Source organism: Myxocyprinus asiaticus, chromosome 6 (assembly GCF_019703515.2).
Source record: "Myxocyprinus asiaticus isolate MX2 ecotype Aquarium Trade chromosome 6, UBuf_Myxa_2, whole genome shotgun sequence".
Taxonomy (NCBI): Eukaryota; Metazoa; Chordata; class Actinopteri; order Cypriniformes; family Catostomidae; genus Myxocyprinus; species Myxocyprinus asiaticus.
The window spans coordinates 52982458-53002041 of NC_059349.1; the positions used below are offsets into that span (position 1 = coordinate 52982458).

The window sequence follows — 19584 nt, forward strand, 5'->3', positions numbered from 1 at the left end:
ATTCTCTCATCTTGTTTGTTGGTTGGCATGAGCGTATATTGCCTTATATTCTTGGCGATGTGCGCTCATGCCATTCGGGTGTTTTGTTGTCTTTTGAGAGCACGTGGCTTTGTTTTATGTCTGTATCGCCACGTGTCTCTCTGTCTTACCTCATACCCCGCCTCCTTGTTTGCTTATTATTAGTTAATTTGTTACACCTGCCCTGCATTAACCTGTTTGATTTCCTTCCCTATTTTAGTCTCCTCGTGTGTACTGTCCAGTGCGAGTTCATCTTGTGTGTTCAGTCGGTCCTGTCTCATTTCGGTCCTCAAGACAATCCCTTCCCTGTTCGATCCGGTCGGTCCTGTTGTCCTGTTTCCCCTACCCCAGCCTGGATTACTTTTTCCCCTTCGGGGTAGTTTACGTTTATTGTTTTTCCTCATTGTGGGAGTTTGTGTTTGCTTTTGTTTTTGTAAAAATACATTTCCTTATTTTTTAACTCTGCATTTGGGTCCTGCCTCTGCTTCTCTGACATGAGGTGCAGGGTTTTGGAAAGCGGGGGCGTGGCTAATCCAATGGCTCATCTTGGGGAAATTCTAGAACAGTTCAAATCGCTTAAAGCAACTTTAATAGGTTAGTAAGGCAGGTCAGATGGTTAATTGTTGCTCTAATTATGCATTAATGATTATAGATACATAGGGTTACATGCACATTATTTTAACAAATCAAATTTATAAAAAATTGCACATAATATAACAGTTAAAATTGTTAGTTATAATCCTTCATCAAGTTTACCAGACTTTAAAGGAATATTCCGGGTTCAATGCAAGTTAAGCTCAATCGACAGCATTTGTAGCATAATGTTGATTACCACAAAAAAATCAATCTGACTTGACCCTCATTTTCTTTTCTAAAGAAAATCTGGGTTACAGTGAGGCACTCACAATGGAAGTGAATAGGGCCAATCCATAAATGTAAAACAAAATAGGCAAGACAAGTTTATTTATTTATTTCATATGCAATGGCAATTCAAAGTGCTTTACATAAACAATATTACAACAAAAACAAATATAAGATACATAAAATAATTTTAAAATCGATTAAGAACAAGAAATAAGAATAAAAAGTAATAAGATCAATTTAAAAAAGTAAAAATGATTAAAATGAATTAAAAAAGAGAGAAAAAGAATACAGAAATAAAATGATGAAGTACAATCAGTAAGTGCAGCACAGTGCTCAGTGAATAAATGCACAGCTAAACAGATGTGTTTTCAGTCTGGATTTAAATGTGGCTACTGTTGGGGCACATCTGACCTCTTCTGGAAGCTGGTTCCAGCAGCGGGTGGCATAATAGCTAAACGCTGTCTCACCTTGTTTTGAGTGAACCCTCTGTATGTCTAACTGACATGATCCTAATGATCTGAGAGGTCTGTTAGGTTTATTTTCAACAAGCATATCTGCAATGTATTTAGCTCCTACGCCATTGAGTGATTTATAAACGAGTAATAATACATTAAAATAAATTCTAAATGTAACTGGAAGCCAGTGTAAAGACCTGAGGACTGGAGTTATATGCTCTGATTTTTTTTGGTTTGGGTGAGAATTTTGAATGAGCTGCAGGTGTCTAATGGTCTTTTTGGGAAGGCTGGTGGAAGTACAAAATACTCAAAAGTTTCAAAAGTATAGCCACAAGATGAAAACAAAATGCGTGTTTACATTATTTTAGAGTGATAAAATCACATACTAACCTTTTCTGTGTAAAGTTCTAGCCAATCGTACAACTTTGTTGCCAAGAAAACGTAACGCTTTAAAAACTAAATCCCTAAAATAACCATAAAAACTACGATTTAAACAACTTTAGAGTTTAAATATTACATTTTAACAGAATAATTAATGTAAGTGCTTTTATAAAATTATAAGCTTCACATTTCTGCCTTTAAACCCTCCAAAAATTGGCCCCATTGACTTCCATTGTAAGTGCCTCACTGTAACCTCGATATTCACCTTAAAAAAAAAAGAGTCTAAATTAATTATGTGGTAATCAACATAATGACACAAATGCTGTCGATTGAGTTTAACTTGTATTGAACCTGGAATATTCCTTTAATGTTCAGTACTGTGAATGCAAACAGACACAAAACTCCTTTTTTGTAAACATGGTAAATATTTTACAGCTTTTCAATACATAGTGACAATAGCATGATACAAAGCATTGTAAATGAATCTGACAATCAGTGCTGACTGAAACATAAATAAAATTAAAAACAAAAAAGTAAGACAGTTGTGCACCATCGCAAACAATATGTGCACTGTATATTTTAATAGCCTAAGCATGTTTACTTAATTTTTAAGGTTCCATTTTTCTTATAAATAATTTCCTATGATGAATCATTATTATTTCAGGATGCTTAAATGTACAAATTGTGGATATGATTTTTGGATATTGTGTACTCCTAAAAGTTAACAAAACAGATTTTTAGCTGACATACTCATCTTCTGGCAAAATGGACCAAAAATACTGAAGACTCATCTTGTCCGTAGGGGTGTATACACATTTTTGTCCAATAAAATGCTCTCTAGAATGTGAACGTCCCCTCCCTCTAAACTACTGTATACTTACCACTTGCCTCCGACTGGCAATAACAAGTAGCAAATCATGGGTTGACATAAATTGATGTGACTGTGGCGAAAGTTTTACAGAATTATATTACATGATGCTCCTTACACATATCACAGCAGTTCAGAGGTGAAATGTCCACTGTGTGGCACTAAAAGTGAGTTATATATTCTCCTAAACAGATGAAGTTTTTAAGTATAATGCTCTATTGAGTTTAAAGCAACAAAACTGACCACCCTAACCTAAACCTTAAACTTAACCAATAGTGTCAGAAAAAGCAAATGTGAGCAAAAAAGCACAATTGTGTCATTTTGTGGTGCTTCTAAGACACTTTCGGCTCACGTTTGGACTCGTGTGTTCTTCAGGACTTGTATCCCATTTCTTTGCATCACAAGTGCAATGCTCTATCAGTTGAGCTACTGTGCAATTTGATTACACTCGAACAAGCCTGTAAATGTAGTTGGCTACAGCAAAAGTGTTTAGATGTGAAAAGCTAGCATTGTGTGAGAAACAGATAAAAAACAAAGTAAGTGTTTATGAACTGATAACCTGCCGTTTTACTCGTGATTTGTGTGAAAGTGAATAAAAGTCATTGTTGTTGTAGCGCCTCTAGTGTTCATTTCAACAGGAAACTGCCGCGATACATACGATGAGCCACATAAAAATGGCGATGGATAGTTTGTGTTGGGTTTATCGTACGGTTGACTGAATAATTACATGACGACACATTTCTCTTCCGCTGCCTGTTTCACTTCAGTCATTGTGTTCTGAGCTTTGGCTTTGATTGAGTCAAAGTCCACATCCATGTTTTGGAGTTTTTCCAGAAAAGAATCTTTATTCTCTTCCTGTTCCTCATCCTCCTCAACCATCTTTGCAAGCTCTTCAGGCAGGTCCAGATCATCTCCTGCCATCTGCACGGTGGCATCGTCCTGAGCGCTCTGTTTTCAAAGAGTAACAGATTTGGAAAAGTGACAGAGGCTACTAATAAACAGCAGACTGTAAAAGCTTTCAAGATGTTGTACCATTTTTGAGTTGTGTCCCATTCAGAAATGCATTGATAATGCCTCTTAAATCAGGATGCAGAATTACAATTTGAATTTGAATTTAAGTCAAACTAAAATGAAATTAATTAATACACTTGATTTTCAGTATGAATTACCCATAATCATGTTTTTGTACACACTACATATGCCATATTTCCAGAAACATTAGATGATAATAATCATCACTGATCATGTTTACATGCATAAAAAATAAATACAATTAAAATACAGATAAGCTGACAACATGTAAGCCATGTAAACACCTTAAACAGTGTTCCTTTATCAGGTTAAGGTCATAAACGGTTTAAGCAAAAAACAATCAGCACACATAGATTTTTGCCCATTACCCCGATTTCACATTGCATGTAAACATCTTTAATCACCTTTTAATTTCACTCTTTGAAATGCTCCCACAAATGTAGTTTAATGTCTCCATCCTGTCCCCTAATACCCCTAAAAAAAAGGGGGGGATGCAACAGATATTATTACTGGCTTAAGGTGCGGTATATACACTCAACACTTCTCGCTCCATTCACTCCCATTCAAACGTATCCTAATGCAACAGACCGGAAACGCAAGCTCATGCGAAGAAATTTCGTACTACGCTGTGTACCAAAGTTCAAGCTTGGTGAACTCTGAACCGTGAATTCGTATGACAAGTGAACATATGACCAACAGAAGAGCGAAATGTCACTCGCTGATCCCTTGGCTTTATTCAAAGACAATTTATTTTAACGTTTCTTGCGTTGTCTAATATTTTTAATAAGCTGATTTTTTTGTAGCTTTCAGTGTATTGGTGTGCATGAAAACATGCTCAGTCAGCACATTTATGCAACAAGAGCCAGCTGGTATGTGATAGCTGTGTAGTGTGTGTAAACGTCACACCCCTGGCCTCAAAAAGTGCACTATTGACTGACGCTAGGGGCTGTAGCCTTTAGCCTCCTCGTTAGCACACCTGCCTCCCATACCGACAGACACCAGTTCGAATCCCGTTCGGAGCGGGTCGAGCAGGACCAGTGTGGTGAGCAGGGCGGAGCTGAGCGGTGTCTGAGCAGAGCGAGGGCCAGCAAGAGTACTTAAGGAGAAGAGATAGAGGCAGATGAGAGAGACGTGTGAAGCTGTTTGTGTGTTGAGCAGAAAAGCCAACAGAGTTTATGTGTGGTGAAGCTGAAAAGCAAACCTTCTGTGTACTGCTAAAAAGCGGCCTTATTGTGTGACTGAAAAGTGCAACAATAAATGTCTATGTGTTTTGTCAAGCCGCCCCAGGCATCCTCCTTTCCACGAACTGTTACAACCGGTTACATTTACATGCACATTCTTACACCAATTGTGCTAATAAGTTGACAACGTGTGTGGTCATGTAAACGCATAAAGGGGCGGTTACATTAGGGATTGTGCTATGAACCAGGATATGATGTCACACGGGAGGGCTTCTAATGTAAGTAAATAATAAATCACAAATTACAAATAATATTATATAAAAACAAAATTAAAATACTGTCTACTCACTTTCCTGCAACAATAAATGTCGCATCTTTAAAATTTGTATCCTTTGAATAAAGCCAAGAGGTCACCGTGACATTTCGATCTTCTACTGGTCACGTGTCCTCTCGTCGTACATTCAGAGTTCACCATGCTTGAACTTTGGTACGCAGCGTAGTATGAAATTTCTTCGCATGAGCTCGCGTTTCTGGTCTGCTGCATTCGGTTGCGTTTGAATGGGAGTGAATGGAGTGTGAAGTGTAGTGTGACCGACCTTTTAAACGGCTTTCCTTTATCAGAATCAGAATTAGCTTTATTGCCAAGTGTGCTCATGTACACAAGGAATTTTTATTGATGTAAGGGCATAAACCACGTAAGAATAAACTGATCGACACAGGTAGATTTTTGCTCATTACGCCCATTTCACGTTGCATGTAAACACCTTAAAGTAACGGTTCACCCAAAAATGAAAATTCTCTCATTATTCACTTACCCTGATGCTATCCCAGATGTGTATGACTGTGTTTCTTCAGCAGAACACAAATGAAGATTTTTAGAAGAAGATAGAGCTCTGTCAAGTCCTTATAATGGAAGTACACAGGTGCCAGCACTTTGACGGTCTAAAAGCCACATTTAGTCAGCATAAAAGTAATCCACACGACTCCAGTCGATCAATGAATGTCCTCTGAAGCAAATCGATATGTTTGTGTAAAAAATAAATTGAAAATGAAAACGTTATGAACTTTTAAAAAGCGCTTCCTGCCAGCAGCTGACACATTACGTAGCTGTCGTGTGACATAAGCGCGTCGGCGAGTTCACGTGAGTATCCGGAAGTGGCGCTTATTTACAACAGAAGAACGAACGTCACATGAGAGTTCGGCCATTTCAAACAGCGTCAGAGCCCTGGACGGAGGCGCCTATTTAAAGTTAAAAACGTTTTAATTACTGAATTGTTTCTTACATAAATCTATCAGTTCGCTTCAGAGGACATTCATTGATCGACTGGAGTCGTGTGGATTATTTTTATGCTGACTAAATGTGACTTTTGGACCGTCAAAGTGCTGGCACCTGTGTACTTCCATTATAAGGACCTGACAGAGCTCTATCTTCTTCTAAAAATCTTCATTTGTGTTCTGCTGAAGAAACACAGTCATACATCTGGGACGGCATCAGGGTAAGTGAATAATGAGAGAATTTTCATTTTTGGGTGAACTGTTACTTTAAGGCCTAAAGCCCAAAGTATACTTCGGTTGTCCGTGTTGCTGATCGCACCGTGCATAGTATGCGCAGATTTTGTCCTCAGCTCAGTCTGCGTGGAGAAAAACGAAGAATGCCCGGGCCTTTAACCGCCATTATGTCAGATATGTCTAATCAATTGAGAACAAACTCTTGAATTGAACAGGAGTCATTTATTAAATTCTTGATTTTTAATCCTGCTGATTAGTTATGGGCATAAATACCTCTGGTAGTCTGTATTTGTCACGTAGCAGCACTCGCAAGTTCGCTCTCTCGGCTTTGCTTGTGGCAAACTCTTTGTCCCTCGCTATCCTGTGAACAAAATGTACAACATGTTGCCACACTGTTTATTTAACAGTTATTATGATATAGTTGTTATTTTATTTATGTTGAAGTTTGTTCTTAAGCTGATTTAGACAAAAGACAACAAGCCTAACAAAGAGAAATAATGTACTTTATACATTCAGGGCTGGATTTTAAAGTCTTCAGTATAACAAATGCTTTATAGCACATTAGCTGCATGATCAATTCTTTAAAGGGATGCTTCACTCAAAAATGAAAATTCGTCATATATTCACCCTCATGTTGCATGTTGTTCTAAACCTGTATGATTTTATGCTGGACACAATAAAAGATCTTAGGCAGATTGTTAGTCTCAGTCACCATTCACCTGTATTGTATGGAAAAATATGCACTAAAAGAGAATGGTGATCATTTGGTTTAAATGGAGGTAAATAGCAACTGTACACTCAAATAATAATAATATTTTTTTTTTAATATTTTTACATTTCATAATGAATTTCCATAAAAATGTTATTCCATGAAATAAAATAAAAAACTAAATATTTTAAGTTTTATTAATTTAATTTAGTAAAACATTAAACAATTAAATTTGAGGAGGGCCTGGGTAGCTCAGCGAGTATTGACGCTGACTATTACCCCTGGAGTCGCGAGTTCGAATCCAGGGCGTGTGGAGTGACTCCAGCCAGGTCTCCCAAGCAACCAAATTGACCTGGTTGCTAGGGAGGGTAGAGTCACATGGGGTAACCTCCTCGTGGTCAGGATTAGTGGTTCTCACTCTCAATGGGGTGTGTGGTAATTTGTGCGTGGATTGTGGAGAGTAGCATGAGTCTCCACATGCTGTGAGTCTCCGCGGTGTCATGCACAATGAGTCACGTGATAAGATGCGTGAATTGACGGTCTCAGAAGCGGAGGCAACTGAGACTTGTCCTCCGCCACCCGGATAGAGGTGAGTAACTGCATCACCAAGAGAACCTAGTAAGTAGTGGGAATTGGGCTTTCTAAATTGGGAGAAAAAGGGGATAAAAAAAATAATTTAAAAACAGTTACATTTGATGTAATTTTGTTATGAAATGTAAATGCTTATATCTTAGAAATAAGCTAAAAGCCAAGTAAATTTCATGAAACAAGAACACGTCAGGGTTATATTTCACCCCAAAATCAAAAGCAAAAAATAAATAAATAAACAAATAAATAAAAATGTATTAACTGTACATTTTTATACATCATTAGTATTTGTTGTACTACCTTTACACTGATGTTAATAAAACTGATACTATTAACATATTAGTGATACAGTAAGAATTTGGGTAGAAAATGTCCTTAATAATTGTTGTGAAAATACTACAAATATATATATATATTTAAAAATGTATATTTCATAATTAATGCAAAATAAAATGTCTTATTTCTTTGTTTTAATATTGGGGTGAAATAGGACCCGGTTGTGTTTCTATGAGATTCATCCATTTTAACTAGCATGGTTAGCCTAAATTACATCTGCTGAGATTAAGTGATTATTTTGATTGTCGTTTTTGTGGTTGTACATGAAACCAATCAAACTGAACATCTCCCTAACCCTAACAATCGTATTAATCTGATCCACAGAGATTAGGAATCATTCACACTTATGTACAGATTGTTCCTTCTCAAATATTAGGAACAGTTACATGCACCCGTTGACCCTGACAGCAGGCCGGAGCCTAAGAAGGTTAACACGGTTTAGGGGTAAAATATGGATCAGGTGGGGCTATATCTAGAGTCAAACAGGGGCAATGCTTTAATACTTCCTAGCCATACCCAGTCAAGCTATTAAAACAATATACAGCTGAGCCACACGTACAAATGTGTGACTGCCATTGCATTAGATGCGCTCTAACTTTTCTAGACCATTTTTGCTCAAGTTTATCAACTGTGTCAATTGAGCCGGTTGCACGAGCCAGTCAAGTTACAGCTTAGACTAGGTATAGCTTAAACGGGCACTGAGTTACAATTTACACACTATTAAATATTTGAGTGTTGTACCATTAAACTGAGGTGAAACGTAACCCTGCGTATGAAGTAAAATTTACGTATGAACTAAAACATGAGTTTTTGGCACTTCTGTTTACAGTGTTACATTTACACTCATTTTCAATCCCTTAAATAAACTTACAGCACATAAACATGGACATTTTCAAAGACAAATCCACCTAGCTAAATCTGTCATGAATTTCAAATGCAACTGATTGGTGGGCAATTAGGTAGTTGTGGAGTGACCACACTTAAGGACGTGACATTTGACCCCATGCATGAGGACTATTACCTCAGTGACCCAGTTCGGGACTTAATGCTGTCGGGTGTTATGTAAAGAGATGAAGTATAACGTACAGCAACATCATGGCAATGTGTAGTCTTTTTCCAAGACGTCATAGTGACTAGCTTTCACATTGAACGGGTTTTTAAAAATCTTCTAACAGAGATTTCCTGCTAAAGTCAGCATGAACTTAGTCAAACAGAATTTAATCCTCATGATTTCTCATAAATAAAAAATAAAAAACTCAGTAACTATTTGCTCTGGGTGTAAATAGCACTGGCCACACACACTCAAAAATATTTCAGTCTATTTTTAAGATTTACACATTTCAATTAAATTTCCATGAAAGAGAATACACATTTAAAATATATATATTTTAGCTTATTTTTAAGATTTACGCTTTTCAATTTAGTTCTATCAAATTGAGTTGTGTAATTCTTAACGAAATTAAATTAAAAAAATGTATTTGATTAGTTTTGTGTGTGTGTGTGTGTGTGTGTGTGTGTAATCTGTAACAAAATGTACATATTATGAATGAAGCATAATGTGGAGTATTTAAATAAACTTAAATTCTTCACATTTATGCTTAATTTAATAATGCAGATTATTTAAATATGACTTAATTTAGTTTGATAGAAAATATTTTTGACTAAAATATTTTTTGACTGCAGCAAAAATAAACATGTTTTTATATTATATACTATTTAGCCTACGTTTCTTGACAAAATGCAAATACCAAATGTCAGTATTTACACTGGTGTGCGAAAAGTATCTGGCACTATTTAAACTTAAATAGACAAAATGCCATAAATGAATAACTTGAATCAGTACAAACATTGCTAAAAGTCTTAAAGACTTGATAATACAGTATATTTTATATATAGTAGGGCTGTCAATCGATTAAATTTTTTAATAGAATTAATTACATGGAATGCCGATTAATCGCAATTAATCGCATACATAAATATTTGCTTAGAAAGCCCTCAAATAACAATAATTCAATATCTAATTGATCTGTAGCCTTTCATTGGCCTACAGTTCACAGCAATCCATTTTGCAACTGAATTCGTCAATCAGTCCGAGATTTATTATAAGGGCTTGTCAATGAACACCTGCATTAGATGGACGCTTTTGGAGCGTCTCAGTTGCATCCCATCATAAACACAGGTTGCTGTGTCAAGTTAAATGTAGTTTGAAACTTAGAAAAACATATCTTGAGATCCCTGCCTTCGGATTTGCGCTCCGTCAAGCTGTGTTTTGAGTGCAAGAACGTGTTCTCATCTTGTGCTGTCTGCTGTCGGTAAGTGTGGTTTGTTCTCTGTGTAAACTGCTCATTGCCTATACAACTGGAGTTTCGCTTACTGCCCCCTGGAGAAAACAGGTGGTACTTCAAACTTGAATTGCTCTGATATAAGGAATATTCGTTATTACAGTCCGGGGACATGATTAATAATTCATATATATATATTTCAAATAAATCAAACATCTCAATCAGGTTATGTTATGAGTTGTATAATGTTACATCATCAAATACAACACGTATCTGTGACGTCAACTGTCACTGACTTCAGATCAGTAATGACAGCTCTAACTCACTGATGATCATTGGCTGACAAGCCACAGGAAATGGAATCAGGATAAGACAATAATTACAGACTAAGAAGATTTTAATTATATTTAGAAATACCACTGGGGTTGCATGGTACTTTAAACATATAACTGATTTAAACGGAAGCCATTGCAAACGTCATTACAATTTTTGATTTTGATGGATGTACAGTACTAATGGAAGAAATTAGAAGTCAGTTGGTCTGTTACAGTAGGGACTTTCATGAGAGCGAATGCCGTTATAGTGCCATTAAGACACATGTATATGCCAATATGGTTTAATGGATGTCATAGTTGTTCAGCACATCGTAACTGTAATTTCTACACAAATACTATAGTTATTGTAAAAGTTAGTTATAATCGTAAATACAATTAAACGTGAAGTGTGTTATTTTTGCACCACTAGCTTTACCAAACATTGTGAGTAAATCACTTGCATATGCAACCAAATTTCATGCTATGTGACTAAAATATGTCTGTTATCAGCGACTGGCTGGCTCTCACTTGACCTGCCACTGCCAAAGGCAGCTTTCACTCGACATGCCACTGCCAAAAGCAGCTCTCACTTGACCTGCCACCACCACAGGCAGCTTTCACTCGACCTGCCACCGCCACAGGCAGCTCTCACTCGACCTGCCACCGCCAGAGGCAGCTCTCACTTGACCTGCCACCGCCAGAGGCAGCTCTCACTCGACCTGCCACCGCCAGAGGCAGCTCTCACTCGAACTGCCACCGCCACAGGCAGCTCTCACTCGACTTGACGATGCCTGTCACTTGTGGAGTCATAGTCATAGTTGTCTCCCTCGTGATCCGTCACTGAAATAACATACATATAAACATATATATATATATATATATATATATATATATATATATATATATATATATATATATATATATATATATCTTGCACCAACAATCATGCCACGGTCCAAATCACTGAGATCACATTTTTTCCCCATTCTGATGGTTGATGTGAACATTAACTGAAGCTCTTTGAAACGGGTGGCGCTATATCATGAAAAAAATGTACGCTTAAAATTTTAAAGTCTCTTTTATAAATTTATAAGTCAGGCATATGAGGTATCATTGGAAAGCTTAGAATCTGTACTTTTCAAAGATAAACTTCTGCATTTATGTTACTTAAAATAACAAAATAAGGCCTCAAATCATTCGCATTGAAAAGTAGTGCCCCCAGAGGTAATGGGGTAGAAATATTTATTTAAAAATAAAAGTCCTTCACATAGCATATAAATGGACAAGTCATATATCAAATGAAAGCTATCACTCTCAGGAATGTGACTTTACAGTAAATTGTGTTGTCCTTATACCACAGTTCGAAATATTTTCCAAAGAATCACAAAGTGAAATATGATTTCTTTAAGTCATCTAATACAAACGTCTCATTTAGGCTCTGATAACTGCTGCTATAAGCCCCAAATACCCAAAAACTTGATATTTGCTTTTACCTTAGGAAGATCTCTAAAAAATGTGCCATTGTTTACATGTCTGTGAGCTTGCTTGGCTGAATAATCTTATATTATATCTTATATAGCTTTCTCGCAATGAACGGCTTTCTGATGTCCATGTAAATCACCCGATTGCAACGGATCAAGAGGGAGACACAAACAACGGTGACTAAGCACGTTAGAGCTGCCTGTGGCGGTGGCAGGTCGAGTGTGTACTACAGTCAGGGGTCATAGCATCCATTATAATGGCATATACATGACAGTGGATAGGCTTATACGATTGACTCCCCAAGTGCGAATTCTACTTGTCAATCAACCACTGCGCAAAAACAAGATTTTTATCCTTGCCGGTTACGACTTTAAAAGGAAATAAATGTCCAATCTGGAAATGTTAAAATCCACATACATACATAAAATGTCACAGATGAGAAGCACACAAATCTGAGGTTCTAATGCAGTTACTTAACTAAAATAAATGACAATTCTGCTCTAAAAGTCGAGTGAGAGCTGCCTGTGGCGGTGGCAGGTCGAGTGAGAGCTGCCTGTGGCGGTGGCAGGTCGAGTGAGAGCTGCCTGTGGCAGGTCTCTTTACCCCTACTGCGGATTTCTGACATGAGCAAGGACATTGAAAAACAACTTTTGGATCGTGTGCATGCAAGCCCCTGGTTTGCAATTCAAATCGATGAATCAGCCGACATTTCAAAAATGTCATTATTGCTTGCATTTGTCCGATATAACTAGGAAAGTGCAACACATGAAGATCTACTGTTCGATGGCTTTTTAACAAAGAATGAGCTTGATTGGAATATTTGTGTATATTTGCACTGACGGTCCCGCCTCAATGACTGGTAAACATGGTGGGGTTGTGTGGAAAATTCTGGACTGAGTACCTGAAGTGACATGGGTTCACTGCTTTTTACACCGTGTGGCCAAAGAGATGTCAGAGCCCTTAAATGAGGTGATGAGTATTGCTGTCAAAATGATTAATCTTGTGAAGAACAATGCACTTAATTCCTGTTTGTTTTAAGCCTTGTGTGACCAGCTAGAATCAGACCACCACCAGTTACTGTTTCATAGTGAAATTAGGTGGCTGTCACAAGGAAAAGCTTTAAACCATCTTTTCGAATTGCGCCAGCAGGTGCACACATTTCTGGAGGAGAAATTGTCTCCCCTGGCAAAGTACTACGAAGATGCCGAATTTCTCGGGAAATTGGCATACATATCAAATATCTTTGACCAACTAAACCAGCTAAACTTGTCCTTTCAGGGGAGAAACAGCTATGTTATCTTGATGGCTGAAACTGAAATTGTGGGAGAAAAGAGTGCAGGAGAAGATTGTTGACAGTTTCCAAACCTCACTGATGTGCTGCAGAATTCACAGAACTGTGCGAGAACACGACCAAAATTATCAAACAAATTCTCGGATTATTTTCCTAATGACCTAAGATCATATCTTCAGTAGACCCAAGTGATGCAGATGTTGTACTTCCTGTTCATTTGCAAACACAGCTGGTGGAACTCGCACGTGATGGCAGCCTTCAGCTTGCATTTCGCAAACTAGTTCTGTGCTCCTTCTGGATACAAGCCAGAAATGAATACCCAGAACTCGCAGTTACTGCAACGAAAACAAAGTGCAGAGATTGACTGACAACAGCAAGCTTATCCGTTTCTCTACGAATCGCCCTTTCCCCAATTTCACCGCATCTGGACATCATCATTTCAGAGCGGCAGTCTCAAGTATCACAAAAAACAAGTGTGTTTAATGACTGAAAATGTCTATGGGCTATAAATATTAATCCACTATAATATAAGCACCCCCAACCCCAGTGGGTCATGGATGGCTGGTATTAAAAAACAAATGGGTCGCCGTGGGCAAAAGGTTGAGAGGCTTAGTGATTCAGACTGTGCTGAGTAAAGGGGTGAAAGGGATTGTACAACCAAAAATGAAAATTTTGTCATCATTTACTCACACTCATGTTGTTCCAAATCCATACGACTGTCTTTCTTCCGTGGAAAACATAAGATGTATAATGTTATTGTCAGTCACCATTCACTTTCATGGCATATTTTTTCCGTACAATTAAAGTGAATGGCGACTGAGACTAACATTCTGCCTAAGATGTTTTTGCGTTCCACAGAAGTCATACGGATTTGGAACAACCTGAGGGCGATTAAACGATGACAAAATTGTCATTTTTGGTTGAAAAAAAATAATAAGGGTTTGGAACAACAAACAACCTGAGGGTGAATAAATAATGACAGAATTTTCATGTTTGACTATCGGCTGTCGATTTAATGTGTCAGTTCTGTGTGATTAATTATTTAAAAAAATTGCGCATTAAAAAATTAACGCAATTAATCATGTCCCTGGATCGTAATATGGAATATTCCTTCCATATAAACAATTCAATCTTGTAGTTCCACCTTTTTTCTCCAGGGGGCGGTAGGTGAAACTTGCTGTATAGGCAATGCGCAGCTTATAAAGAGAACGAACTACACTTACCGATAGCAGACAGCACAAGGTGAGAACAGTGTACATTGACGCGTCCTTAGACGAGCCTTCATAATAAATCTCGGACTGATTGACAAATTCAATTGCAAAATATATTGCTGTGACCTGTAGGCCAATGATTGGTTTATATTCAGTAATATGCAAATATACAATACATTGCTTTCTAAAGCCACTTTTGTATTGTCTTTTTAAATGCTTCACCTGTGTGCCAATGTAATGCATTTGAATGATCTTTATTATTTTTTTAATAATATACAGTATATATTTGATTTATAATTGAAAGATAACTATTTATAATTATTTAATCATTATATATTGAATTATTGATATTTGAGGTTGTTTATAAGCAAATATTTTATATGCGATTAATTGCGATTAATTCAATTAATTAATTTGCATACCATTTAATTAATTCGATTACAATATTTTATCGATTGACAGCCCTACTTTAAAGTACTGATAAATAAAAAAAGCGTTAAAAATGCTGAAGACTGTAAAGTCCGTTCTGCCTAACATCTCTTGTTTTTTTCCCACGGAGGAAAGAAAGTAATACGAGTTTGGAACAACATGAGGGTGAGTAAATGATGACAGAATTTTCGTCACTTTAAAGGAATATTCCGGGTTCAAGTTAAGCTCAATCAACAGCATTTGCTCCGTAATGCTGATTACCCCAAAAATTATTTTCGACTCGTCCCTCCTTTTCTTTAAAAATGAAAGAAGCAAAAATGGAGGTTCCAGTGAGGCACTTACAATGGAAGTCAATGGGGCCAATTTTTGGAGGGTTTAAAGGCAGAAATGTGACGCTTATAATTTTATAAAAGCACTTACATTAATACTTCTGTGAATTATTTGAGCTGTCATTGTTGTCACAGTGGCAACGAAGATGTAAGATTAGATATTTATAAGTTTACACAGGAAAGGTTAGTAAGTGATTTTATCACACTAAAATCATGTTAACACACATAATGTTTACATCTTTTGGCTATATGTTTGAAACAGCGAGTAATGTTTACAGATTTGGCCCCATTGACTTCCATTGTAAGTGTCTCACTGGAACACAGATTTGCGCTTTTTTTAAAGAAAAGGAGGAACAAGTTGAAATAATTTTTTTGTGGTATCAACATTATGCCACAAATGCTGCCGATTGAGCTTAACTTGTATTAAATCTGAATATTCCTTTTACATTACAACAGGGTCAGAAATTAAGTGCGTCTTGGGTCAAAAATCCCCCCAAAACTCAAAATATGGGGGCAAAAAAATGCCTCATTTTATTAGTAATATTCTGATATACTTCTTAATATTCTATTATAATCCACTTAATATATATATATATATATATATATATATATATATATATATATATATATATATATATATTATCACATAAAATAATGTTGATGTTAAATTTAATTGTATGGGTAAGAGGTAATGAATTCTTAATCTTGATCAAAGTAAATTACATAAACAGAAGAGACTGTATGTTTTAGATGGTTAGAAAAAAATGCCCTCATAATGGTAAAATCGATCGAATCCAGGGGGAAAAATATTGCCCCTTGATGTAAAAGTTCATTTCTGAGTAATGCACAAAACAACAGGAGCTCTCACATCCACAAAACTGGTTTGAGTGATGTCATCATGTTCTACTCACTTCTCCTCGATGAGTTGTTTCTGGTACTCTTCAAACTCTTCTCTGCTCATTCCTTTCGAAGCCGCAGTCTCTTTACCCACTGCGCTTTCATCTCCACCATCATTCCCACCCGTCATGTTCTTCAGTTTGTCCCCCAACATCTGCTGCAGCAGGAACGCCATCTTCTCGGGTTCTTTTGGGGCTGGAGAACAGATTAACTATCCAAAAGAAGGAAGCCCAAAAGAGCTGATGGTGTAAACTTGCAGATTCGGCACAAACCCTTCCAGATGAAACTTCTCCAATACAATAATTCAGGTGTGGAAGCTTATTTGGCCTCTTTTTGAAGACGTCTCTTACAAATTTGGCACCTCTGATTGAGATACTGGTTTAGGTGAGACACTCTGGGTGTCGATGTATTTGGTGTTATGAAACGGCTCAAGAGATTAGCTCATTTTAAATACCCCATTGACACTTGGGCTCACCTTGGATCAAGGACACAAGCTATTGTCTTTTGAGTACTGATACTCTTACAATGAGCAACACAATAGAAGCACAGCACAGACAACAAAGTGGTTCATGAAGTAAAAATCCCATACATTTTGTCCATAGGCTAATGCATTTTAAACAATAAATAAGTAAATAAAAAAAATAAAAAAACGTGTTTAACCCTTAAATGCATGGTAATTTTCCCAAACACTCTTACATATTCGGGTCTTTAGAGACCCGGCACTTCTTTCTTTCTTTCTTTCTATTTATCAATCTATCTGTCTGTCTGTCTGTCAAAAATGGATGTACTTTCCACCCCTGTAGTTGCAAGTTCAAATCCAGGGTGTGCTGAGTGACTCCAGCCAGGTCTCCTAAGCAACCAAATTGGCCCGGTTGCTAGGGAGGGTAGAGTCACATGGGGTAACCTCCTCATGGTCACCATAATGTGGTTCTCGCTCTCGGTGGGGCGTGTGGTGAGTTGGGCGGGGATGCTGCGGAGAATAGCGTGAAGCCTCTACACGTGCTACGTCTCCACGGTAATGTGCTCAACAAGCCACGTGATAAGATGCGCGGACTGACGGTTTCAGATGCGGAGGCAACTGAGATCCGTCCTCAGCCTCCCGGATTGAGGCGAGTCACTACGCCACCACGAGGACTTAGAGCGCATTGGGCATTCCAAATTGGGGAGAAAGAAAAATGGATGTACAAAATGCCCAGATTGTGTCAAATTTTCAAAATATTTTCAAGACAATTAGAAAATAATAAAATGTTTTATTTTTCATAAATCAAAGAGATTCAGTAATGCAACAAATCCGGACAAATCTAGAACAGGATTCATTATTTTCACACTGAAATTTCATGAAATGCAACTGGCTGTCAAACACATATTGAGCTTCACATAACACATAATCTAAACATAAGATACACATCAGCTACACCTAAGTTACACGTTATCGATGGTTACCCCTAGATTTCTGACCATTTTGGAAGGTGTTACTGTAGTTGCATCCAGCTGCACGGTGATGTTGTGTTCAACAGCAGGGTTGGCTGGAAAGACAAGGAGTTCGGTCTTGGCTGGGTTAAGTTGTAGGTGAAGTTCCTTCATCCAGGCCGAGATGTCTGTCAAACAGGCAGAGATTCGAGCAGTCACTGTGGTGTCGTTGGGCTGGAAAGACAAGTCATCGGTGTAGCAGTGGTAAGAGAAACCATGTGCCTGAATGATGGGTCCAAGTGATGTTGTGTATATAGAGAAGAGAAGTGGCCCAAGCACTGAACCCTGAGGTACCCCAGTAAGTAGCTGATGTGACTTGGACACCTCACCTCTCCAGGCTACCTTGAAGGACCTACCTGAGAAGGACTACACATACGTTACACATATGTATTTTCTCAGGCACTTATTGAGTCTAAATAGATGAACAACTTACATTATTTCAGTAGTAAACCTAAATGTCAATAGTCATATTGTTCACGTGTTACACTTGCTATAGTTTACTTCAATGTTGTTTCTACATCAGCTAGCAATGTCAAATGTAAATCAAATCGATCACTGCAACACCAGCGCCACCTTGAGTAAAAAATAACAAGTATACACGCACATGGGATACTGATAATTCAGTTTCACAGAAAATCAACATTATATAGAATTTATTTGTATGAATATAGTACTCATATCTCTTGTAATAAACAAAGAAATAGATATCTTGTGATAGTAAACTTAAATAGATATGAAATAATCATAAAAAATAAAATTTATGGAAGCGCGGAAAAAAAAACTGACACTCTTACATACTTTGGGACTCTAGAGACCCTATACACTTTTGGTACTTAAACCATTATATATATACAGTATATATATATATATATATATATATATATATATATATATATATATATATATATATATATATATATATATATATATTAAATTGTTGCAATTTTGAAGTGTTTTTTGTGTTACACTATTTATAAGAGATAAATTGAGAAATACTAAAGAGGTTTGGCCACAACTCCAAAAAATGGATGAGGTACAGGGGGTGGAATGAGGTCCCGAGTCTCTAAAGACCCAAGGTATGGGTTTAAATGCCCGATATACTTCCAAAGAAGTTCTTATTCATTCTTTGTTCAGGGGTAAAAAGAAGTTCTAAACAGCCGAGCAACGGTGTACTGTTCCCGAACATTCAGACACCGGTCACACCACTGTGGGAGGCGTTTAGGAGTACATTTAAATATGCCTCATTCTATGAGTAGAATTGACATGAGGTCAGTAAAAGATGCTGTTTTAACCACTCAATGTTGATTTAAAGTAATATAGATGCAGTAGAAAATGTTTAATTTGTATTCTTCTGTTTAACTTCTGAATTCATGATGCTAATGCAGTAATAAGCTATACATGGCCATAAAACGTGCCGATTACACTCTGTTATTGTAATTTGTGATGACACTGATACTACTGCAAAGATGAGCGTATAAAAGTGTTAATGTGCAGAATACAGACAAAACAATGACAGGCTTACATTGAGCAGATGTGTTAGTGGCTTTCGCTGCAGATGGTGCATGAGTGAACGGGCACTTGAGAGTATTTGAGTAGATTTGATTACTTCTGTAGACTAATTAAACAAAACCAAAAATCACAGGACATGTTCTTGGAAAATGTCTTTAGGCGAATGATCGTACTGATGTTCATGTTGAATACTGAAAGAAAAACGTAAACAAAGTAGTAGGTGGAGCGTCAGGTCACACCTACTGATGACATGAACCAATGGCATCAAGAAAGTGTTTAGCAGCCGGTTAGAAGATTTCCTAAAAGTTCGCCCAGGCGAGCTGTTACAAACCACCGAAACGAACGCTAAAACACCTTCTTTTTTGGGGGGGCCAGATTTTGATCTAAATGATGTCATACCCCTTCATTCTTTGATTTTGTATAAAGTAT

The 19584-nt window shown here is 37.2% G+C and overlaps 1 protein-coding gene across 1 annotated transcript; it reads right to left on the minus strand.

Annotated features, from left to right (window-relative positions):
- Window positions 1–634: 634 nt before the first annotated feature.
- On the minus strand, window positions 635–16575 carry LOC127442692 (complexin-4-like). The gene is made up of 3 exons (XM_051700892.1): window positions 16191–16575; window positions 6582–6669; window positions 635–3534 (listed from the first exon to the last, which is right to left on the minus strand). The coding sequence occupies exons 1-3, from the start codon at window positions 16349–16351 to the stop codon at window positions 3310–3312; spliced, it is 474 nt and encodes a 157-aa protein (XP_051556852.1). The 5' UTR covers window positions 16352–16575; the 3' UTR covers window positions 635–3309.
- Between the last annotated feature and the right edge of the window lie 3009 nt (window positions 16576–19584).

Bases quoted from the DNA above. Each gene is read 5' to 3' on its own strand.
- LOC127442692 (XM_051700892.1), bottom strand. From the start codon at position 16,351: ATGGCGTTCCTGCTGCAGCAGATGTTGGGGGACAAACTGAAGAACATG. The intron at 6,670-16,190 runs GTGAGTAGAACA...TTTTGTTCACAG, and splicing joins AAACAACTCATCGAGGAGAA to GATAGCGAGGGACAAAGAGT. The intron at 3,535-6,581 runs GTATTTATGCCC...CTTTGAAAACAG, and splicing joins ACAAATACAGACTACCAGAG to AGCGCTCAGGACGATGCCAC.